The sequence below is a fragment of the Pteropus vampyrus genome, unplaced genomic scaffold, assembly GCF_000151845.1.
Source record: "Pteropus vampyrus isolate Shadow unplaced genomic scaffold, Pvam_2.0 Scaffold144, whole genome shotgun sequence".
In the NCBI taxonomy this organism is placed as follows: domain Eukaryota; kingdom Metazoa; phylum Chordata; class Mammalia; order Chiroptera; family Pteropodidae; genus Pteropus; species Pteropus vampyrus.
This window is the reverse complement of record NW_011888925.1, coordinates 229151-253335: the sequence shown is the minus strand read 5'-3', so window position 1 is coordinate 253335 and position 24185 is coordinate 229151. Positions and strand designations below refer to the sequence as shown.

Here is a 24185-nt window from a genome sequence, read left to right as displayed (position 1 = left end):
GGATATCATATAAGGTATAAGTATAAAAGATAACTTCTAGAACGAAAATACAAATCTTAAATTCTAGGCAAAATATGGTGATCCAAAAGATCAAAGACTATAGTGAAAGACTTTCACAGCGTATAAACAGTCAGCATAACGTAAAATAATGTAACAGAACTGATATCAAACATCTGTATGAGTATCTATCTGACAGATATGTTTTAAGGAAAAGATAATCATATTGAATCATGAAATCATTTCAAAGTTTTATATAGGAGGCACATCTAAAATAAAGTAATTCAGAATACGAAAAAGTAAGGTGAGAATAGAAAAGAAAGAGATTTTTGAGTTAGAAAGGAAGAGATAATGTAACTACAAAACCCAAGAGAGTGAACCGAAACACTATAGACAGTGAGAATTTATTAAGGTGGCAGGATATAAAATTAATATAGTGAAGTCAATAACTTTCACGTAAAAACACAATGAGAAGGTATAGTAGAGGGAAAGAGGTAATTAACAATAGCAATAAAATGATAAAATACCAAGGAATAAATTCAACAAGAAATGTGTAAAATCTATACAAGGGAATCTTTAAAATACTCTTGAAGGATTAAAAGGATAGATTGATCAAATGAAAAAGATATACCAAAGTCTTGTAAATCATTCTAAAGCAATTCTCTCTTTGACTTTTTATATTTAAGGTATCGCAATAAAAATATCAGTAGATTTTTTATCTTGACCTAGACAAGTTAAAATCCAAATGGAAAAGGAAAAAACAAGAAAAGCCAGGAAAACTTGAAAAAGAGTGGTGAGATGGGACTAGCCTTACCAGATAGTAAAACGTACTGTAACACTTCAGTAATTAGAAGTGTGGTTTTAGTGCATGAATAAGTGGGCTCAGAAGTCCAGAAATAGACACAATTCTCTGTGGGAATTTAGTGTATGATGCTGGCGCTATCTCAGTTCAGGGAGATAAAGATGATTCTTTTAAATAAATGGTATAGGGATAGCAGTCATATGGGAAAAAGTAAGGCCAGACCCATACCACACAATGTATAGCTTGCTGGAATCTAAACAGATGAAGGACTTAATGTAAAAAGAAGCTATACAAAAACTAAAAGAAAAAGTTGGTGAATTCCCTTCTAATTTTGGAGTGGGGAGGTCTTTTAAACCATAACTCAAAGTACGGAAGCCAAAAAGAAAGATTGATAAATTCAACAACATAAAAAGAAAACACTTCTTCATGGCAAAAGCAAAACACTCAGCTAATTTAGAAGCAATGGCAAACTGGATAAAAACATGTTCATCTTCTAGACAAAGGCCTAATCTCCTAATTTATAAAAAAATTTGTAGAAAGAAATTTCCTGACCCAAAATTGGCAAGAGACAACATGAATGGACAGGTAGTAGTCCTCACTTGTATTAAGAGAAATGCAAATCAAAACAGCGATATCATACTTTACCAGATGACCAAAACTAAAAGTTTGACAATACATAATGTTTGTGAGGCTGTAAGGAAATAAGTGTGCTCCTTGACAATATCCACCAAAACAGCTGCATCTAGGGATTACCCGGCAGCCCCAATTCTGGGCTTTTACCCTGTAGACCTTCATATGTAAGATTATTTGTTGTGGCATTGTATCTTATAGCAAAATGGTGGGAGAAAAAGAACATCCGTCAGTGGACTTACCAATCAACTGGTATAGCCATAAAATCAGATTCTGTGCAGATGTCCAAAGCAAGGAACTATTCTGTTTTGATAAGGCTCAGGAATATAGTAAGTGAAAAAGCAAGGTGCAGACCAGTGTGTGATAGGCTCTTTTATATTTGTATTTGCTTGTAACAAACACAGTTCTTTCCTAGTTCCTTGAAAAAAAAAAATTGGATTATTAACCAATTTATCCCAATAAATTTAAATAAATAAATAAATGGAAAGACAAACTAGAAACTATTCTTGATGACTTCTTTAGGGGATAGGTTGGAGGGAGAGGTAAAGGAATGAGAATTCTGTGTTTGATTTTGAGTCATGGAAATGTATTATCCCATCTGAAATCAAATGAAAAAATTTAAAATATCAGGCTCAAAACAGTTTTTAGAATACCTAATTTCTTCAGAATCTTAAATCCAGGAAAGAACAGTGTGCGTTTCAGCTCACAACTGACTCTAAATTTTCTGATCTTCCCCTGGGGTCAGGCTGGTCCTTCCTTAGATGTGTTGGTCTGTGCTGTGCATCTTAATTCTTGATCTGTGTTTCAGGCCTATGGCCACTGCGGTCCGATCCTAACCGGGAGACTGATGACACTTTGGTGCTCTCTTTTGTCGGCCAGACAAGGTAAGATGAGTCTGGTGCCAGCTCCAGTTGCTCATGTGAAGGTTGCAAGGTGGGGAAGCTGGTCCGGCTGACCTGGCCTTCAATTCTGCTGCAGAGTTCTCATGTTAAACGGAGAGGAGGTGGAAGAAACTGAACTGATGGGTTTCGTGGATGATCAGCAGACTTTCTTCTGTGGCAACGTGGCTCATCAACAGCTTATCCAGGTAACAACTGAGAAGGGACCAGGCCCCATGTACTTGAATTTGACCTAGAGTGCAGTACGGAGCACCTCTGGATTTTAAAAGTCTATTCTTATGGTTCTAAAGTAATGTTAAAGGGCTAGAAGAAATTTAAATTACGTGATAACCAACTCACTACCAGAGATAACAATTTAACAACTCTTAATTTTGGAGATGTTGCTTTTAGCTTCATTTTTCCTCTACACTGTGTGTATATTGTATTTATCCATGTTTTCTTTTATAGATTGGGATTATATATTTTCTGGGGGTACTGTTTTAGTACTAATTACATCCTGTCTTCTGAGACACACATTTTCCCCCTCATTATAATATTAATACATACTTATTGGAAAAATGTCAAAAAGCACAAAGAAGAAGAAAGTCATAATGCTACCATCCTATATGACTGTTGGCAGCACTTGCCACATATTATTAGAACCAGAGCTCTAACTCTGTTTGGAATCTTGTTTTAAATCTATCCGTGATAAGGGGGTCACTTGTTAGCCATGAGAGCCCGATTTCTGAGCCTCCTTCCCCCTCCCCCCGTCAGTCTCTGTTTGGAGCGACCCTGGTGCTCTTCAGCTTTGCACACCCCTCGCCTTTTCATCTGCTCTCTACTCTGGCCAGAGTCAGTGTTTGTCAGTGTTGGGTACAGGACTTGAGTGCCTGAGGATTATTGAACTGTCTCTACTTTATCTTCTTGGTCTTCCTTTAGCCAGCAGGCAGTGCTGGACTTGGTAAGAACTGGAGGGAGGTTTTGTCAGTTTGTGGATCAGGTGTGTGTCGTGGGGCAGTACCGACTCATTGCTTCATTAGCGTGTTCTAACTAGTGGCCCGAAGACTGACACAGCTCACAGATCTATTATTAAAGGGTTTTTCTCCTTAAATATAAACTGTTTTGATAGGTAAGATGAATTGATACATAATAATGTTGTCAAAATGCTTTGGGGACATTTCGATACGATTGTTGCCTTTAGTAAAGAATTTTGAATTGTTTTAATGATTCGTGCACAGTAAAGAACTTGGATACTTTAGAGGTGTCATTTGGGGTTGAGAAAAACTGCTGGCCTGGGTCTTACTCCATTGATTCCTTTCCACAGGATGTGGTTTGAGTTACCCCATCCTTAATCAGAATGAAGCAGGCCTTTTATTCTCGCTGTAGGCATGCAAGCTGCAAGCTGCCTTAAGTCAGTCTTTTTCAGAGCTTCACCTACACGTGACATTGTAATTAATCGTTGCAGGATTTTGGAAAAATATATGGCAGAAGAGGACTTGCGTAGCTTATTCTTAGGGCTCTCCCAGGGCAGCTCTTAGCACCTTCCTGCAGCTACTCGAAGACACTGCTCTTCTCTCTCTAGATCACTTCCGCGTCAGTGAGGTTGGTCTCTCAAGAACCCAAAGCTCTTGTCAGTGAATGGAAGGAGCCTCAGGGCAAGAACATTAGCGTGGCCTCCTGCAACAGCAGCCAGGTGGTGGTAGCCGTGGGACGGGCCCTCTACTACCTGCAGATCCATCCTCAGGAGCTCCGACAGATCAGGTGTGTGTTTATCTGTCTGCACTTTTTTCCTCCCCTGTTCTCTGAGACTTTTTTCATTGTTGGCTTCCCTCCTCTGCCATATTCTTCTTTGTTCAGCCACACAGAGATGGAACACGAAGTGGCCTGCTTGGACATCACTCCCTTAGGGGACAGCAATGGGCTGTCCCCACTTTGTGCCATTGGCCTCTGGACAGACATCTCGGCCCGTATCTTGAAGCTGCCCTCCTTTGAGCTACTGCACAAAGAGATGCTGGGTGGAGGTATGGACCTTTTAAACGTAGGCTGGGATCAGAGTCAGCATGTGGACCAGGAGCGTAATGCAGCTCTTTCCCACAGAGATCATCCCTCGCTCCATCCTGATGACCACCTTTGAGAGTAGCCACTACCTCCTCTGTGCGCTGGGAGATGGGGCGCTTTTCTACTTTGGGCTCAACATTGAGACAGGTGAGACGCACGTGTCGGCTGAGGGGCTCTGAAAACTGAGGAGAGTTGGAGTTGCAGAGTTCTTAGCCTCGGGGTGCTGATTTTGGACTTTCATAGTCCAGCTTTCTGTCCTTCTTTGCCTTTGCTCTTCGGACCCCGTTCTCTGTAGGCCTGCTGAGCGACCGGAAGAAGGTGACTCTGGGCACCCAGCCCACGGTGTTGAGGACTTTCCGCTCTCTTTCCACCACGAACGTCTTTGCTTGCTCCGACCGCCCCACTGTCATCTACAGCAGCAACCACAAATTGGTCTTCTCCAACGTCAACCTCAAGGAAGTGAACTACATGTGTCCCCTCAACTCAGATGGCTATCCTGACAGGTGAGCCTCTTTTTCTTGCCTCAGCAAGAGCCGTGGATTGAGAGCGTTGTCATGCTCAGTAAAAAGCGGAGGTGGGACGTGTAGAGCAGAGGCGTTCGTATCTGGCCACCCATAGAAATACCTGGGAGACTTATTTTTAAAGTGCAGATTTTTTTGACTCCTCAGATTCTGATTCAGTAGCTCTGAGGTTGGGCCCTAGAGTCTGTATTTTCAGAAAACCTCTCTGGCGATCAAATGATTGAACTCCTGATTTAGAGATCATTATGTATGCCCCTAGAGCTGGAGTTCTCAAAGTGTGGCCCCCACCACCACAGCACTGCCTGAGAACTCTTTAGAAATGTTAAGTTGGGGGTGGGGCTGCGGTCTGATTTAACAGGCCCTCCACCTGATTCTGATAGTTTGATCATTGCGATTGAAAAATCTCTGTTCTTGATTCTAATGCTGCATCATTAGCATTAAATTGAAAGCTGATAAATCTCAACCTAGGCCCACCTAGACCAATTTAATAAGATGATCTTCGAGTGGGACCAGGCAGAATTTTGAAGTCTCCTCACGTGATTTTTAGCAACAGTCTAAATTGAGAACCACTGCCCATGAGTAAGCTGGTGGGATTCTACTCTGTTTTTTTTCCCCTTATGGAGTTGCCTCCTAGAATCTTTTCCTTCCTTGGTCTCTTCAGTCTAAATCCTTCTTTCTAGCCTGGCGCTGGCCAACAACAGCACCCTCACCATTGGCACCATCGATGAGATCCAGAAGCTGCATATTCGCACAGTTCCCCTCTACGAGTCTCCCAGGTGAGGCAGTGGTAGTGGAGCTGTAGATGGTGGGGATCGGGGAGTCGGTGGACTTTTCTGAGAGACACTGTTCTATACTTGTTCTGCAGGAAGATCTGTTATCAGGAAGTGTCTCAGTGCTTTGGGGTCCTCTCCAGCCGTATTGAAGTTCAGGACACGAGTGGGGGCACCACTGCCCTGAGGCCCAGTGCCAGCACGCAGGTGAGGGCAGTGGACAAAGAAAGATGGCGTTAGAGTAGGGGCAAACTCTTCTCTGCAGGGTCAGATAGTAACTGTTTTCGACTTTGCCTGCCTCATGGTCTTGGTCACTACTTAACACTGCTGTTACGAAAGCAGCCGTGGACAACAGGTGGGGACAGCTGGGTTCCAGTAAAACTTTACTCGGGAAAACAGGCACGAGCTGGATTTGGCCCCTCATGGGAGGGTTCAGAAGAATTTGGGATGAGGGCGGCAGTCAGTGATCGTCAGTTTAGGTACTTTGTGTATAGTTGGGGACGGCATAGCATAGTAAGTAAGAACATGGGATTTGGAGTCTCACAGAACTAGCGTCAAGGTTTATTGCTAGCTGCGTGACCTCAGTCACATTTAAGCTTCAGTTTTCTCATCTGCAGATGCTAATAGGACAGTCTAGAGCCGCCCATAATAGGCTCAATGGAGACATTAACTGATCTTTTTATTCCATGTATTCCTGGCCTTTCTTTCTTCCATTCGGCTGTGTTAGGACTTCTTCCCTAATCCCAAGCAGAAGGTCTTTATAGTTTTATAGTTTTCTTTTTATTTGAAGTGCTCCCTACTCTTCCCATTGAGAGTGGTGGAGCCTGTCACTTTATTAGGTCTCCTAGTTCCTTGTTAGCTTTGTTTGATTGACGTGGCATCACTGTTTTAATGATTGTTAATGAACCTTAGATTTTTTTTGGTCTTTTGGACTCCTGTGTCACTTCCATATGGGATTTGGATCCTGAGAACGAGTATGTCCTCAGTCCCTCTGTCCTTTCTGAAGCCTCGGCACTTCAGGCTCCACTTGAGCTGCCAACCTTGAGTTTTCCTCGTCAGACTCAGTCTCTAACCCTGTCCGATCCCCTCACTGGTGTTCCCAGCACTTGTTCTTCTTCCGAGGGATGATAAGCGTCCTTTCTGTCTTCAGGCCTTGTCCAGCAGTGTCAGCTCCAGCAAGCTGTTCTCCAGCAGCACAGCCCCTCACGAGACCTCCTTCGGAGAAGAGGTGGAGGTGCACAACCTCCTCATCATTGACCAGCACACCTTCGAAGGTGCGAGGAGCTCTTTCTGTCGTTTTGTACCGAGTTCTCCCTAAACTAGGCTGTTCTGGGTTCTGATGTATTCCCACATTCGGTGGACACTGTGACAGATGTCCTGGGGCAGTGGGGGGCGGGAGGAGGAGAGGAAAGGGCGAGACCTCTGAGTCTGCCGTGAGTGTGGAGTATTAGGCCTCCTCAGGTCGGTACCAGGTGGGGAGGAGACAGGAACGGCAGGAGGCCAGTGCCCTGTCATCGCGCACAAGCCATGGGCCCCAAGTGCGGGGTTACATGTACGTGTGACCATCGGCCAGTCATCCCTCTCTATTCTCCTCCTAGTGCTTCATGCCCACCAGTTTCTGCAGAACGAGTATGCCCTCAGCCTGGTCTCCTGCAAGCTGGGCAAAGACCCCAACACGTACTTCATTGTGGGCACAGCCATGGTGTACCCGGAAGAGGCAGAACCCAAGCAAGGTCGTATTGTGGTCTTTCAATATTCGGATGGTAAGTAGGCACAGTCTCCAGCTTTTGAGAGGTTTGAAATTCTGGAAAAGTAAGCATAGTGTTTTAGGTTTCAGAGCCTCAGTTAAGCAGCAGAACTTGGGATAATTGTTGTGACACAGGGTATTTTATTACTTTCTCTCAAGCTGTTGATGGTCTGAATGCATTTTGGAGTAGTTAAGCAGAGGCACGTACAATCTAGCATGTATTTCTTCCTTTTCTACTCTTTGAAAGGTATAAAAAAGGGAAAGGTGAGTGGTGAGTAAGAATCTAGTGGCTAGAGGAAGCGTTAGGAATCTTGGATTTGTTTTCCACTTGGTCGTTCAGCCATTTGGGTCCTCTTTCCAGCTTCAGCACTTTGGGTTCATTTCTGTGTCTTTTCTCGCCTTCCCAGTGCAGTTCTAAAGACTAGCCATCAGCTCAGTGTCAGATCAGATGGCTGAGATGGACGTGGTCTCCATCTCAAGAGACAGAGCTGGGGTTTCAGGGTGGAGGCAGATCTTGGACACCATCTGGAATCACTGCATGTTACCTTGGGGTTCTTTCTTCCGGTGTTGGTTAATCCCAGTATATACTGAATCTGCGTTTTCCTGCTTTCAGAGGTGGTTTTAGGGGCAGGAGTTAGAGTCAGAGGGGAAATCAGAGGATTTGTTTGATTAAATGTGGGCTCATAAAGGAGATTCAAGGGTATCTTTTTTCCCCCCAGGAAAACTACAGACTGTGGCTGAAAAGGAAGTGAAAGGGGCCGTGTACTCTATGGTGGAATTTAATGGGAAGCTGTTAGCCAGCATCAATAGCACGGTGAGGCCCATACCACTTGGTATCTGTCATACCGTAGGTTGCACAGAGTATGTCTCCCTTATGTTTCCTGGGGCTGTGTGTGTGTCCACTTTTAAGGATAACATGGTAATGGGCCTGGAGGGTGGGGCTGGGGATCTGAGAGGCTTGGGCTGGACCAGAGATTAGACTTAGTTACGTGAACCCCCGTGCGCGTCAGATCCTAAGTGCTGTGGGGATTGAGAAGGGGAAAGGCCATGGCTCCTGCTCCAGAAGAGTCCTAAGTGCAGGAGCTCCTGCCCTGCTGGAGTTGGGGCGTGCCACCCTCCCAGTATGTGGGTGTGTTCACCAACCAGAGAACTCTTTGAACTGCATAGTTTAGGGATTTTTATGGCGCCTTCACTAGACATGATGGATTAACTCAGTCTCTAGCCTCTCTTTTCTCTCCAGAGGATGGGTGGGACCTAAAATTCCAGGCTTCTAATCATGGCTTGGTCTTTCTGGTGACCAGCCCCCATCCCGAAGCCATCTAGGAGTCACCAAGAGTGGCCTTGTTAGAGCAAAACACACTCCTATCACTCAGGAAATTCCAAAGGTTTTAGGAGCTCTGCATCAGGAACTGGGGGAAGGTACCAAATATATATGTCTTACTACGTCACAGCGAGGACATTAGAGGTTTGTTTTTTGGACATGCTGAGTTCCAGTAGTCATCTTAGTGAAACGCCAGGTAGGCGGCAGGATGAGGGAGGCATGAGGTAAGCTGGAGAGATCGGCATGCCCGGTATTAGGTGGCTTTAAAGCTGGAAGTCTGGATAAGAGCACCTGAGCTCAGGGGGGAATTGATAAGCTGCATGTGCTGCCCGTAGGTTGGTAACGTAAGGATTAAGAAGAATTGGCCATTGGTTCTAGCACCATGGACATCAGTGGTGACCTTGACCAGAGCTCTTGGTTGAGTGTTGGGGATGGAAGGAAATCTGAAGAGGGTTCAACTAGGACTAGGTGGAGAGGACAGCTAGCATTAGAAAGCCCTGTCAGGGAGTTTGGTAGTATAGGAGAAGAAAGTAATGGGGGAACCACTGGGAAACGTGAGGCCGAGAGAGTTCTTCCTGCCTTTGTAAGTTAGGGTCTACTGCGTACGCTTCTGTTACGATGGGAACAGTCTGTTAGAGGAGAATGGCAGGAGCCATGTCTCTGAGTAGGCGGCAGGGAGGTGTGGGATCGGGTGCATGATGTTGGCTTCAGGTGGTGGGAGCATTGAAAATCCTCTGGTTCTGTCCATCTTCTGTGAAGCAGCTGAGAGGAAGGGTGGGAGAGGAGGTATTCGAGGCTTGAGGACTGTGGAGGAGGGATGAACTTGGTCCAGGATCTGGGGAGTAATGCACTAGGCAAGTGCACAGTTACTGAGAGGCCTGAGAGCCCGTTTTCAGTGCGTGGTCTTGCGTTTGCAGATGAGACCAGTCATCCTGGTTGGTGGTTTTTTCTCAGCTGTAGTTGAAAGTTAGAACTTCACTGAAGTCAGGTTTTGTTGGGTGAGCACGATCAAGGGGGAGAAGGGCAAGGGAGCTTAGTGTGTGTGAGAGGGATTATGGTGCTGGCCTCTGGGCATCTGAGAAAAGGTGAAACTGAGCACACGGCATCCTGGAGTTATTTTTAATGACAGGTTCTAAGAGGTGACCATAGCAATAGACAAGATAAGTGGGGAAGAGGGCTCGAGAAAAGGTTCGGGGTCGGAATCAGAAGGGTCTTCCTCGTGTGAACATTAAAGTCACCAGGAGTGATGGGGCGGGGTGGGAGTGGTCTGGCGGCGTGAACTTCAGAGCCGGCATCTTTGTGGGGAGGAGGGTAGACGTCTGAGAGGGCAGGCAGTGAGGTGCACGGAAGGCTGTCCTTCCTCCAGTCTCAGTGATACGAGGGACAATGGGAGAGGAAGTACCCAAGTTGAGAGGGTCACAGGGCCCTTATGAACGAACCACATTTTAGTTAGAATAACAAGGGACCAGCCAGAGAACAGATGTACTGTGACTAGTGACAGTGTGTTCCAGAGGGCGCAGTGAACTGATGCCAGGATTGGGAGGGGTCAGATGTGAGGTGAGATTAGGAGACACACAGCTAATCCATTGCTGTCCAATAGAAATAATATAGGAGCCACGTGAATAAAAGTAAAAGTAGATGAAATTCAATTTAGTAATGTATTTTATTTAACCCAGCAGATCTAAATATTATTTTAACATATAATCAATATAAAAATTATTAGATAATTTTACTTTTTTTTCATACTGAGACTTCAAAATCCAGTGAGTAGTTTACATTTATAGCACATCCCAATTTTGCCTAGCCACATTTTAGGTGTTTTGTAGCCATGAGTGGCTACTGCGTTGGTCTTGGAGGTCTAGAACCTGTTGGGTTGAGAGTAGGAGGCCTGGGTTTTTGGTGGTGTCTGACTTCGGTCTTGACTATCTGTCTTTAAGACAGCAGGGAGGCTGAGAGTGGAGAGCGAGCGGCGGGTTGTGTTGCCAGGAGTGTGGAGAGTTCTCAGCCCCTTCTTTACTGTTGGATGTGTGGAGGGTGTTCTCAGCACCCTTGACCCTGCCAGTGGAGGTATTGTAACTATTACAGATAACTGTAGAAGTGAGTTCGGGTTTTTTTGGACATTCCTTGGGAAATCATGGCTTCATGTATTCTGTCCAGGAGTTTCTGCATGTGCAGAGGCCATGTGTGGGGCCTACTGGGCTTGGAAGGATCTGTCAGGGCAGGCTTCTCCCAGGGTTGAGTCTGTCTTCCTCCGACTGTACTGTGCTGGATATCTGTCCATCTGTCCGCCCGTTACAGAGTACCTTCATTCTTTTGGAGCTGTGGCCGTAACTGAAGATGCATTGCAGTAGAGAAAGAAAACGTTTGTTGTTCGTTTGTTTTACTTTGGATGGAGGAGTGGCCACACACGCTAGTGCTTTAGAGTCCTTTGTTATGTGACAACATTTCTGTTGGACTTTCCTCGTTGGGCTCACATCAAAGGTTCTAGGAGTGAATGAGTTTGAGAAGGGTTTGGAAAAGGCGCTTTGTTGGGAGGTGACCTTGTTCCTTTCCGATCAGGTAATCAGAGATGGATCTTCTCTTTCCAGAGATATTTCCATAGGTCCGTCACCGAACTTCAGTCACAAGAAACCACCTTTTGTCTTATCCACAGTATCGCTTGCATCGCCGTTGACTTAGTATTCGTCTTCACAGTGACTCATTTTTTTATGTAAAGGAAAACTTTGTATTATTAGTTTGATGTGCTCACTCTATTTTTATAGCTCATAAGTACAAAATACTGAAATAAAAAATGTTCATGCAAGTACCACGTGAGACCATTTCACAGCCCACGTTTGCTTGGTCACTGGTGCTGCAGGTGGAGGACTGAAGACCCGGGAAGACAGTCATTCTGAGAGGACTCGTGCCTCTCAGGTTGAGAGAACTGCAATGCCCTCCCCAGGTGCGGCTTTATGAGTGGACGACAGAGAAGGAGCTTCGCACCGAGTGCAACCATTACAACAACATCATGGCCCTCTACCTGAAGACCAAGGGTGACTTCATCCTGGTGGGCGATCTCATGCGCTCCGTGCTGCTGCTCGCCTACAAGCCCATGGAGGGAAACTTCGAAGAGGTAGTGGGGGCGGGGCAGGCCTCTGGCTCGAGCCTCGACCCCGCCAGTGTTTCTCTGGTTGGTGAGGGACAGTCAAGCCCAGTGGGGGCAGAAGTGCTTTCCCTGGAGCATACATTCTGCATCAATTAAGTATCCTTACAGGCTGCCCAACTTGAACTCTGAGCACTCTTCATTTTGGGGGCTACGTTGGCCAGCGATCAGGGAGAATCTCTCTAGAGTGGCAGTTGTTAAACCAAGGGCTGGATCTTCCCAGGGCAGACTCTTGGCTTCTGGCTAAAGAAGACAGACTCCAGAACTGGGTACCATGCAAACTGCTGATTGTATTTTCTTGTTGGAACCTTGTTTATTTTAAGATTGCTCGAGACTTTAACCCCAACTGGATGAGTGCTGTCGAAATCTTGGATGATGACAATTTCCTGGGGGCTGAAAATGCCTTTAACTTGTTTGTGTGTCAGAAGGATAGGTGAGTGACCTGCTTGGGAATGGCGGGGAGGGTGGCTGGAGCCCCTGGTCGATGGTGGATGAGGACATCGTGTCCCCTCTCGTGTTCAGGTGCTCCTCCTCACAGAGGTGGTTTTTTTTTTCATGAGAGAATCAGAGCCACAAAAATCAGCCTCTTCCGACCGGCTCCTCTGCTATGGGGTGTGTGGGCTCACCGGGCCTTCAGTGTCCGGTGTCCACGCACATCAGTCCCTGTGGGGCCGGGATATTTGGGTGCTGAGTTTGTCACACCGCCTTTCAGCGCTGCCACCACTGACGAGGAGCGGCAGCACCTCCAGGAGGTCGGTCTCTTCCACCTGGGCGAGTTCGTCAACGTCTTCTGCCACGGCTCTCTGGTCATGCAGAATCTGGGCGAGACGTCCACCCCCACCCAGGGCTCCGTGCTCTTCGGCACAGTCAACGGCATGATTGGTAAGGTCACCCCTGCTGGCACACTCCCCCATGGCCTCCTTCCTGAGGGAAGAGAGAGAGCAACCGGACATGAGCTAGGCGGTTACAGAGGAGGCCGGCTAGCCGGTCCGTCCTTTGCTGCGTTCCTGGGCCGCCCTCTGCAGAAAATGCTGGCGTGGGCCCCAGAGCTCTCCATAGCTCACTGCTGCTTTTACCTCTTCAGGGCTGGTGACCTCGCTGTCAGAGAGTTGGTACAACCTCTTGTTGGACATGCAGAATCGACTCAATAAAGTCATCAAAAGTGTGGGCAAGATTGAGCACTCCTTATATCCTTCCCAGAGGTGTCTGTCCCCTTGGTGAGAGTCATGTCCTGGCACAGAGAGCTGCATGATCCTGAGCTGCTTCTGGAAACTGCTGTCTAAGAAATGTCTTAACTAGGTTTCTGTGTGGAACAGACTTTTTTTATTTTTTTATTTTTTTTAACTTACAGAAAAATTCACACGATTGTAGGGAGAAGAGTATAACGAATCCCCGCCTAGCTATCACCCAGCTTCAACTCGTTCATCTTGGAATTGTACATTTATGTTCTGAAATGTGTCTGTTCTGGCCTTTCTGGCATTGCATGTCAAACCAGTTTAGATGACAACGTAGGAACATCTTTTCAGAGAAATTTTTGTTGAGGGGGGGCGGTGGTATCTAGGAGCCTCACTAGAGAGCCTAGCAAAAGATGGGACAAGTGAAGAAGCCGAAAACTCCAGAAGCCCAAGGGTCAGCCCCCTTGGGACATCCAGGATTCCAGTATTACTGGAAGCTTGTTTCTTACAGAGGGCCCTCCCCCAGGCAGGAAGTGGGAGGGCTCCTGCTGTGATCCTGTGAGGTTGTTCACACTTTGCTACGAGGCAGTATGGCCCAGCAGTATGGCCCAGCCGTAGCCATGGAAGGAGGAGATGGGCCAATGTGTGGGCTTTTTGCTCTCCAGCAGGACCATGAGCACACCTGTGGTCTCACGAAGCCTCAGTTCATTCATCGGTGAAGGTGGAGGCCAGCCTTAGAAGGGCGGTCCTACCCAGGCGTGCATGTCCCGTCCACCCCGAGCCCTCGTAAAAAACGTCCACACGCTTTCAGGCTCTACACTCAAAGTCTGATCTGTACTTTTAAAACTGTTACTTTGAAGAACACTTCTGTTGGAATAGGAAATAATTTTACATATGTTTTAATTCCAAAACTGTCCAAAAATCAGTGTGATTTTCAGTTGACTCTGTTGTTTCCTAGTCTCTTCCTGATGATTGCTTCAGTTTGTGGTCTTGTGCAGAGTGAGCTGACAGAGTAAGGGTATTTCTAAATAATCAGACATTCCTTAACTCACCTGTCCACCTGGAGATCCTTTCACACTGAGCGAAAGACAGAACCAGCCACTGGCTTCATCGATGGAGACTTGATTGAGAGCTTCCTGGATATTAGCCGGCCCAAGATGCAGGAGGTTGTGGCAAACCTACAGGTGAGCTCTGTGGTGTTCAGCCCTGGGCCAGTTACACAAGTGCATTACAGGGCGGGGCTCTCCAGGAGCCCGTCAGGACTCCAGGTGTGTCCCCCCCCACGTCCCCAAGGCCAGCTGCCCCTGCATGGGAGGGTGGAGTCTGAGGGCAAGGAGATACGTCTGAGGCTTGTGGATGCCCAGCACTGTAGTAGCAGTTTTACCCATGTGACCTCTGTTCTTTAGCAGTGAGGGCACGTCGCGGGGCAAGTCAGGGAATCTGGCAGTCCCTCAGGAGCGAGCCAGGGTCAAGATCCCTCAGGGAAGAGAAATTTCCGGTGCTGGAGTTTGGGGTATTGCTCCCTGGAGATGGCGCCTCTGGGGAGCACCCCGGAAGGGAGAAACATATGCCAGGTGGCAGCGTCTGCACCAGCTTTGCTGTCAGTGGGTCTTGTTGACCTAGACCCCCAAGGAGGGGGGTGGCTTCTGACGAGAACCTTCTCCCTGCCATGGCGGTGCTTGAGCCAGGGCTTTCCCTCACCGTGGGCGTCCCCTTCCCTCACGACCTTCCCCCTTTCCTTGCTACAGTACGATGATGGCAGCGGAATGAAGCGAGAGGCCACCGCGGACGACCTGATCAAGGTTGTGGAGGAGCTGACGCGGATCCATTAGCCAAGGGCAGGGACCCCTCTCCCAGACCCTCCCCGAAGGCTTTGCCCTCCTGCCTCCCCTCCCCCACCACTGTCTTCTCGGCCGTGGGAACCTTCCCTGAGCCAACTGCCCCAGAGCCCACAGTCACCTGTGTGGGAATGGGGATTTCTTAGAACTAAAACCAGTTCACTGGAGACCTAGGAATGGGCTGAAGGTGAAATATTTTCTCCCTGGATTTTTACCAGTCTCACATGATTCCAACCATCACCTTGGGCCACCAAGCCTTGATTGGTGTCGCCAGTAGTCCTCCTTCCAGGGGGGGATTTTGCAGCTCTTTGGCTGAAAGGAAGCTCTCTGCGTGTGTCTCACACTCATGCATTGTCCTCTACTATCTTTTTATGTAGGTTGGGGGTGTGGGGAGGTTTTGGGTGGAAGGGAAGAGGGGTGGGAAGGGTTCATTGTCTTTGAGAGCTTCCTTTTATTTTGTTCTGTTGCCTCTGAGGGCTTTGGGTCTGGAGGCGTGACCACCAGGCCATGGGCTGCGTGAGCATAAGACCTGGAGATGGTGGATGATCCCCACGCCGCAGCCTTTTTGTCTCTGGGGAACTGCCTTCTTCAGAGAGCAGGAGGTGGGTGGGTGTGAATTGGTGGTTAGTTTCTGAGTTTTACCAAATAAAGTAGAATCTAAGAAGAAAGATCTGTTTGTCTCTGCTTTTCTTCCCGCTGCCCGGCGCTCTAGCATCCTGGCCGCACTGTGCCCAGTTTCCTGCAGACTCATTTCCCTCTTTCGCGGCAGCTGCTGCAGTCACTCGTCCTTGCTGCTGGAACAAGTCCTCTCAAGTAGTGAGATGACGTCTGTACTTCTCCTTTGCCACGCGAGTGTTTTTGGTGGGATCTCAAGGGTGGTGGGTGTCAGGTTTTTGGAATCCCGTGGTCTTTGCTCACTCTTGACTCAAGGCTAACCGTTTGATTCCCAGTTGCCTCTGTTTGTAACCTGCCCGGGAGTTGCTCAGGCTGCCTTTCCTGATGTCATTTTACAGCCAGATGCAACTTCCTGCCAGCCAGTCCCCAGGCACTGCTCCTTGGCCAGGCAAGTAGCTGCTCATGCACCTCCCTGCTTCCTGTTATCACATGCCCTTCGGATTCTGGTTTTATTTCCTCTGGTTTTAATCAAGTAAACCTTTGGTGCCTTTGGTTTGAAAATAGAAGAGTAGGGCACATTTGGGGTTCACCTTTCTGTCTAGCAAACAGAGCCTGGCTTCTTTCAGCTCAGTGGGTCATAGTGTCTGGGCCCACGTTTCCACCAGTGACCCGGTGGGAATAAAGGCTGCTCTGTCCCAGCCATGGAGTCGGGTTGATCCCAGGCATATTGGCTGGCTCCTTTAAGACCAGCCTTTGATACAGTGTCAGGAAAGTTGTGGTTTCAAGTTCAAACTGTGGTTTTGAGAGATTCTAGCTTAAAAGGAAAAGGGCAAAGAAGCATCTCTGCTTTGGGGGTCTTCTGGAGTGAGTTTCCTTCCCTAGAGGCAGTCCTTGTGTTTCATTACCATTCTTTCTCTCTTACTCTCCTGGGATTTCTGAGGGTGGGGGATAAAGGTCTTACGGGAAAATAATAATCAGCATCTCAAACACCACAGTTTGAACTTGAAACTGGACACTGTGATTTGAATTCTTTTAAGTCATGGTTTGAATTGAAAAAGCCTATCCCCATGCCAGACACCAGCATTAATGAGGCAGGCAAGCAAAGGTCTCCAGATCGTGATCATTTAAAAATCTTAATCTTAGATGGGAGAATGGACTATAAGGTGCCAAGGTCAGAAAGACGGATGTAATGTGATGTATTCTGGTGCATTGTCGTGGTCTGACCTGCAGCCACGGAGACCTACATCGAGTAGTAGGTGATTACATATCAGTGGCTTCAGTCTTGACTTTGGAATTCGTGGAGTCCTTAGAGTTTTTGTTTCCTTCAATCTTGGGTCTATTCATTCAGGATTGAATTCCAGCAGTCTTTTGGAAACTGACATTCTGCTGCCACACTCCCACACTCTCGCCTTAAAAACCATTAATCACCACTCCAGGGGTGAAAGGTTGCCTGTGGGCCTTTGCTACAGCCAGCTGGAAGGGCTTCTTCCCGTGTCAGTGCTGATGAGCTCGCCTTCCTCCAGGCCTCCTCACGAATGGACCTTTGGGAGAATAATAGAAACTCTGACTCATCACATGACCGTTTGGAAGGGTCACAAGCCAGAGGCCTTCTTTCTTCAGCCAGCAACAACTTAGATCCTCCCCCTCGGTGGAGGGTCCCTTTTGTTGCTCAAGCCACAAGCCACAGAAGTGGGGAGGAATTCCTGAAGAACCGTAGCTAAGGGATGTGCCCAAACTTGTCTTTGAAGATGACTGATATTAAGTTAGAGACTCTCAGGGTCCAAACTTTGAGCCTTAGGTCAAACAAACCAAAGGATAAGATAAAGAACATAGTGAAAAGCAAACTAAAAAAACACAGTGTTAAGAGGAGCAAGATGATTGCCATAAGGTCAGAAACTGGGAAATGAAAGAAATGTCGGGCGCTGTTTACAAAGTTGTTTCGAAATGCTCAGGAATTTACGATGTCTTAAAAACCCTGAGCTCCTCCTGAGGGTGGATGAGGATTTTGTTTAAGCACTAAGTTGCATCTCAGCTATTCATTGGCCAATATGGAGCAGACCCTGTCAGGTTCAGGGCAGCCCTGGAGGATGGAAGGGTGGGACCACATGAAGCAGTAGAGCTCTCAGGTGTGAGGGAGTGTGGGAGGAGCTGGCATGAGGTGTGACAGGTGTGTAAAAGGAACCGTGTCCTGTGTAAATGAGAATCTGTGGGTAGCTTCTGGGGCTGAGGAGAAGGAGCACCTATTTGACATTGAGTGGTGGTCTAGGTAGGACTGATAAGGGCGATAGAAAAGGGAGGGCTTTATGTTTACCCCTGTTGAATAATTCAGGGCTAGATTCGTGACTGTGGACCGTGAGGCAGCAGGGAGGGATGCCGTGTGAGCAGGAGAGGGAGAAAGTACACCTTCAGATGTTTGAGATAAAAAGGAAAGATGGCCTAAGATTCTGAGGGACCTTTGGACTCAGAATGGACAAAAATATGGAAGCTGCATTCATCGTAGGATATGGACTATTTGGCAACCTACTTGCTGAGAATTTGTTGCTGAGCGTAGAAGATGGATCAAAGCTAATCCGGTGACAGAACCAGCCTACATTTGAACATCTGCAAAAACAACCACACAGGTTTCAGGTAGGGACATGAGCTTAGCTTGTGTTTAATAAGCAACAATGTAAAAACATGATAACAAAAACACCTGAGGTTTTCCTTTCATGTAAACTGTTAGGAACTAGCAGCAGCATGGGGTTGCCCCCCAAGCCAAGCGATGTTAGGCCATGCTAACGAAAGTATGGTGTCTGGAACAAAGGAAGCAAGAGTCCAGGCCACTGTTGGCACACCATGTTCATTTGTGGCCACCAGTGTTAAGGATCTCAGTGACAGGCTGAGGTAGCCAGTGGGAAGGCAACTGCAGAGGCAGGACCAATCGAACGGGTTATTTAGGTGGGAAGTAAAAATACTTTCTGTAATAATTCAACACAGAATTGGTCTCCCTTCTGACAGGTAGTGAGTTCCTTATGCTTGGAAGTATTTAAGCAAATCTTGACTAATTGGGTCCTGATGGTGGGGAAGATAACCCAACAGAGCAGAAGGGAGAATTTCAGCTTTCTGGTCATCCTCGCAGATTTCTCCCAGCTGAATGATCCTGACCGTCCACCACCTGCTCCCCCTTCTCTGCCTACCTCTCCGGCTGTGGCCTGGGGCAGCTGCAGAAAGGAGCAAAGAGGAGTCTATGGGTTCACGATGGCTTAGTCATTCCTGCCCAGGGAGCAGGTGGACCCACTGACTGGCACATTCAGGGGTAGGGTGCAGACCTGCTGGCAGGCTGAACGCCGGCCTAGAACTGCCCAGCAGCGAAAGGACCCAGAGTCCTGGGCATGGATTTCCACGCTTCCCATCTTCTGATGACACGGGCACTTTGGGCTACACCGAGACCAGCAACGCCCGGGACGCACGCCTTCAGCACCGGTCTCGTTCCCGAAGTCTCTTTTCTCCCTGGGCCTCAGTCTGACGCCCACAGGACTTCTCTGGGAGCCGACTCCCAAACCCAGGCGAGGGGTGTGGGCCGAGGGCGAAACCCCGCCCCCAGGGGTCCCTGATCTTTGACCCTGACCAGGGCTCCACGGCCACCCGCGGGCGGGCAGCGCTGCCTTTTGTGTCTTGCTTTGAGGTACGGGAGACCCCCAGCCCTGTGCTGCGTCCCCTCGCGGCCCCCTGCCCCTCCTCTCGGCGTCCGCAGCCCCCCTGCTCGGCTCCGCGTGCCAGCTCGGGGCTCGCTGGTTCGCTCCCCGTGGCGCCAGGAGGAGGGGCGAGGGCCGGCAGCCCCCTCCCCCGCGCGCCTCGCCGGAGACCAGCGAGCCGGGGGGACGCGCCGCCGCCGGTCATGTGGGCCGGACTGCTCCTCCGGGTGGCCTGCGTTGTACTCCTGCTGCTCGGGGTCCTGGCCCGCGGCTACACCGGGAGGAAGCCGCCCGGGCACTTTGCAACCGAGAGGTAAGCGCCCCGCACCCCTCCCCTGCCCCGCGGCGGGGGCACTCCCAGCGTGGAGCGGGAAGGCGCGGAGGGGCGCCGGGAGCCACTGGCAGCCGCGGATCCGGGCTCCGCTCTGGGGCTCTGTCCGCGCGCGGGCGCAGCCCAGGGGTCCGTCCAGACAAAGAGACAGCAGCTTGTGCCTCTGCATGGTTGCCGGTTCTGCGCCCTTCTCGGGGGGCTGCCCTGGCTGGGTCCGCGGGGGCACGGAGATCCAGGCGGTGGGCGAGCCCTTCTGAGTCTGCCCTGGAGCGTGGACCTGGGGCGAGGGGAGCCTGGGACGTGCCACCTGGTCTCCAGACTGGCTGGCTTCACTTGCGAACGTGCCAGAGGCTCTGCCTTGGCAGGCCCTGGCCCCCTGCGGCGCCGGCCCGTTCGGGGCAGGGGGCTTTTTCCGTGTCTAGGCTACGCGCACCCTGTGGACCTTGGAACTGCTGGGGTCTCGGGTTATGTTTCGGTTTCCGCCTGTGTGCTCCCCCGCGGGCGGGGGTGGGGTGTTTGTCCCTTTGCTCTTTCCCGATTGATGCCGCCCTCCCCTCGGGTCGCCTCCTGGAGGAGGCCCGGCGGCCACGGGCCGAGCGGTGTGTGCGTGATGCTCTGAGCGAGGGAACACGGTGTCAGCCGGCGGCCTGGCCCACGGCCACCGCCTCGCGGGGCGCGCAGGAGGCGGCCCCACCAGGCTCGCGGCTCGCACGTGTGTGTTCTGCCACCACCGCCAGTTCCTGCTCCAATCGGGCCAGCTCCACGGAGTTCCAGAGCCTTCCTGCCACCTGTCTCCTGGTCAGGGCCCGCCCTAGGAGGCTCTCTGGGGCGCTTGGCCCCGGCCCACCTGAAAGTGTATCTCTGCTAGGCTCCATGGCATCTTAACATCTGCCACTTCGGTGGCCTCCCAGTCCCTTTCAGAGCCTGGTCTGAGGAGCTGGAGCTGCCGGCTCCTCCTTCCTAGGCTGCTTGCTGCTTGCTGCCTTAATCGCTCCTTTGGGGGAAGTGGCTGAGACACCACTACCAGTTCCATCCCCTCCCCCCCAGGGCCCCCTCTTTTTTCTGTAAGACTTCAGAGAGCAAACAGGCCCTTTGGGGACACCAGGGTCTGTTTTCTGCAGACGTTTCTGCACGACCCTGTGCCCTGAGCTCCCCTTTTCAGACTACTTGTCACCTTTCACAGGGATTATTCTCCCCAGGAGTGGCATGGGTCTGACTCGTCCACCCATGTCCCCAGCCCTGCTGCTGGGTCTGGCACATCGTGGGTGTTCCAGGACTGCTTGCCAGGCAGAGCATCCCCGTCAGCCCCTGGGGCACAGGTCGGGAGGGGTTCTCATCCCTATTCTGTTGCACCAGGATTCCTAGTGAAACCAGACTGGACCGCATCACCCTCTGCCCGGCCCATCACAGAACCAGTTGCACTCATTGTCTCTGTCCCCCTCCAGGCCTGTGCCCTGTGCTCCCTCTGCCTGGAGCACCTTCTCCCCTCCTGCGCTCTCACCCGCTGCCCCATGCCTCTCCTCTGCCTCAGCCTCGATGCTGTCCTTCCAGGAAGCCTCCTCTGACCCTCTTTGGGGCATCACAGTCAGTTCCGTTGTGGCACTCGTCACAGTACAATAACAATAACAATCACCTGGTTCTTTGTCTGCCCGGAGTCCCTGAAGATGGGGAAGTGGCTTGTTCACTGGCATAACCACCCTCACCCCAGAGATGTCACTTGGGGAATGATGTCTGTCCAGCCCCTCTGGGGCTGCCGTCCCCCTTCCTCTTCTGCTGGCTTCCTGTCTCAATTTTCCCCTCAACAGCCATTTATTGAGCACCTACTATGTGTTAGGCACTGCCCTTGGTGAGGAGGTGAACAAAAAAGATGAAACCTTTTCTCTTCAAGGACTGATAGCGGAGAGGGACAATGAACAGATCAACAAATTAATACGTAGTGTCCCAGGAAGCAGATGTCATTAAGAAAAATAAAGCAAGGTGAAGGTGGACAGGAGGGGCTTCTCCGCAAAGGTGACATGAGCAGAGAGACCCGGGTAAAAGGAGAGAATGAGCTAGGAGAGTATCTGAGGAAGACCTTTCCTGAGAGTGGGAACTGCAGGTGCAAAGGCCCTGAGGCAGCCATCCCTGGGGCTCCTCATCCATTGCCGTGTTTCTTCCTCAGCGCTGAGGCCCCAGCCCCAATCTCCTGGCCACTCTTTGCTCTGTGTTCATGTGGCAGGTATCTGTAGGACACTGGTGTCCTGATCTTTGTCCTGCTTTCAGGAGAAGCTGTCAGGGTCATTTTTCTTTGGAAACTTCCCATTGCCCCTCCAGAGGGTCTCAAAAACCGTTTGTCGATCGACTTTCTGACTGGCTGGGAGGCTTGCACTGCTTTGTGGACCAATCAGAACGTGGACAGTGCTCTCTCCTCTCTTGCAGACGCCGGCTGGGCCCGCACGTCTGCCTCTCGGGGTTCGGGAGTGGCTGCTGCCCTGGCTGGGCGCCCTCCATGGGCAGTGGGCACTGCACCCTTCGTAAGTGCCTGTCCTTGTGTCCCAAACATCCTCCCCAGCAGGGTGCTCATTCCCTGGGCTGGTCTGAGGGGGCCCCAGCCCCCACTCCCTCACTGCATCTCTCCTCTCAGCCCTCTGCTCGTTTGGCTGCGGGAGTGGCATCTGTATTGCTCCCAACATCTGTTCCTGCCAGGATGGAGAGCAAGGGGCCACCTGCCCAGGTAACTGGGGGGGGAATGGCTGATGGGAAGAACTCTGCTAACACTGGGATTATGTGTCATGCACCAGGCACGTGGGTCCTAAGCACATCGTCTTCAAACAACCCCGTTAGGCAGACATTCTCATTCTCATTTTATAGGTGAGGAAACTGAGGTACAGAAGTTAGTGGCTTGCCCAGGGTGACACGGCTAGTAAGTGGTAGAGCTGGATGGAAACTCAGGCCTGTGTGCCCTCCAGAGGCACCTTCCCCACAGAATCCAGGAGGCGCCCCAGTGAGGACGGGCGGCCGAGACTCAGGCATGGTACATGCTCACATGCTCGCTGCCCGTTTCAGAAGCCCATGGACCCTGCGGGGAGTATGGCTGTGACCTTACCTGTAACCATGGTGGCTGTCAGGAGGTGGCCCGAGTGTGTCCCGTGGGCTTCTCGATGACAGAGACAGCTGTCGGCATCAGGTGTACCGGTGAGAGACCTGGGCGCAGTGGGGGAGGGGCGGGCGAGAATCGCGTCCCCCTCCCTGTCCTGCCAGGATGGAAGAGCAGAGCCAGGACGAGCTCTGCAGTTAGAGAGAGGGCAGGGAGGCATGCAGACCCAAGGGAGACGTCTTCTGCCGTTTCACAAATATGTAGAGAGCACCGCTTCTGGGCCAGGAACCGAGCTCGGGGTGGGGTGCGGGGTGTGAGTGGGGCGAGACAATACCAGTAGCACGCGATGGGACCGGAACTGTTGCAGTGCGAGGTGGGACTGGAGGAGAGGGGACCGTGGAAGAGTCCCTTGGGAAAGTGACATAGGAAAGACGAGGAAAGCAAAACTCAAGAACTGCTTCGTAAGGATATCGTTTGTTCGTGATTTTAAAAGAATTCCCGCGGGGCGAGCCTGTTACGTGGTCCGCAGAGGTAGCCACCGTGACCGGTTTCTTGCATGTTTCCTGAGAGCTGAAACCCCCTCTTTGAGGTTCGATGTTATAAAAATCACGTTTTGTCCCTTGCATGCAAAAGTAAAAGATAACTCATTTCGGAACATTTGGAAAATAAAAGAAGGATAGAAAGGTGGACGAAAACCCAGCGTGTCCTGAAGGCTCTGCCCGGAGGTATTGGTTACAAAAACGAAGTTATTTTTTCTGCCTTTTTCCTTGGGCGCACGTGTTCGGGGGTGTGTACCTGTGCGCATATGTGTGTTAAGCACGCATATCTTTATGTGGTGTAAAACTGGGATTATACTTTATAGTTTTTGTTCATGATTTTTCTCACTAAACTTTATAGCGTTAGCACGAAATAGTCCTTACGACATAATTTTTAACAGTTGCGTATGTGGCTACTGTAATTTCAGTGCCACTGTCAGTAATTCTGCAGTAAAGGGCTTCTTGTCAGCATCTCCGATTACTCCCAGGAGGAGAACCCTTGGGTCCAACAGCTCATGAAAGCTTTCGTGCTCCAGGCTCATCGAAGCCATCCGCCCTCCCCTGTCTTTCATGGAGGGTACTTTACCCACACACTTCTTGTGACAGAGGCAAACCGGACCAAGGAAAAGCCAGAGAACCAAGTCAAAGCCAGCACAGGGCAGGGGGCACAGACCACAGCCACCAGCAGTCCCGGCGGGGTGGGGTTAGTCAGGGTGGGCTTCATAGAGGCGGTGGGAGAGGTCTGGAAGGGGCTGCCTGTGGGAAGAGCAAGTAAGGAGAGTGGAGGTGTTCGGCTGGCATGGGGCCCGAGGGGTGGGGGACTCGGGTGCCGGCTGGAGTGGGCAGAGCTGGTCCTGTTGGTCCTCCAGAGCCTTCTTGGTTCTCAGATGAGGAAGGGGAGGCGGGGGCGGGAAGGGTCATTGCCCAGCCCCCTCAGCCCTCAGGCCCGAACCTCCCCGAAGCACTACTTGGATCCAGCCACCCCTCCTGGGCAGAAGCTTCGGAGACTCCTTGGAGCTCCACGCTGGAGCCTTACCCCGGCTGTCCAGCCCTGCCTCCCACTGCCCCCAACGC

The 24185-nt window shown here is 50.2% G+C and overlaps 2 protein-coding genes across 2 annotated transcripts in view; both read left to right on the top strand.

Annotated features, from left to right (window-relative positions):
- The window catches only part of DDB1 (damage specific DNA binding protein 1), a 27139-nt gene extending 11592 nt beyond the window's left edge, over positions 1-15547 (top strand). The window contains exons 11-27 of the mRNA XM_011368592.2: positions 2238-2313; positions 2408-2516; positions 3890-4068; positions 4165-4328; positions 4405-4512; positions 4661-4868; positions 5567-5662; positions 5752-5863; positions 6807-6930; positions 7255-7419; positions 8123-8217; positions 11666-11836; positions 12190-12299; positions 12579-12748; positions 12951-13053; positions 14102-14225; positions 14790-15547. Of these exons, the coding sequence (XP_011366894.1) occupies positions 2238-2313; positions 2408-2516; positions 3890-4068; positions 4165-4328; positions 4405-4512; positions 4661-4868; positions 5567-5662; positions 5752-5863; positions 6807-6930; positions 7255-7419; positions 8123-8217; positions 11666-11836; positions 12190-12299; positions 12579-12748; positions 12951-13053; positions 14102-14225; positions 14790-14873 (2198 nt within the window). The 3' untranslated portion in view covers positions 14874-15547. The remainder of the gene's footprint in view (positions 1-2237; positions 2314-2407; positions 2517-3889; positions 4069-4164; positions 4329-4404; positions 4513-4660; positions 4869-5566; positions 5663-5751; positions 5864-6806; positions 6931-7254; positions 7420-8122; positions 8218-11665; positions 11837-12189; positions 12300-12578; positions 12749-12950; positions 13054-14101; positions 14226-14789) is intronic.
- Positions 15548-15670: 123 nt separating this feature from the next.
- The window catches only part of VWCE (von Willebrand factor C and EGF domains), a 30011-nt gene continuing 21496 nt past the window's right edge, over positions 15671-24185 (top strand). The window contains exons 1-4 of the mRNA XM_011368591.2: positions 15671-19481; positions 21918-22012; positions 22123-22212; positions 22545-22673. Coding sequence (XP_011366893.1) covers positions 19372-19481; positions 21918-22012; positions 22123-22212; positions 22545-22673 — 424 coding nt within the window. The 5' untranslated portion in view covers positions 15671-19371. The remainder of the gene's footprint in view (positions 19482-21917; positions 22013-22122; positions 22213-22544; positions 22674-24185) is intronic.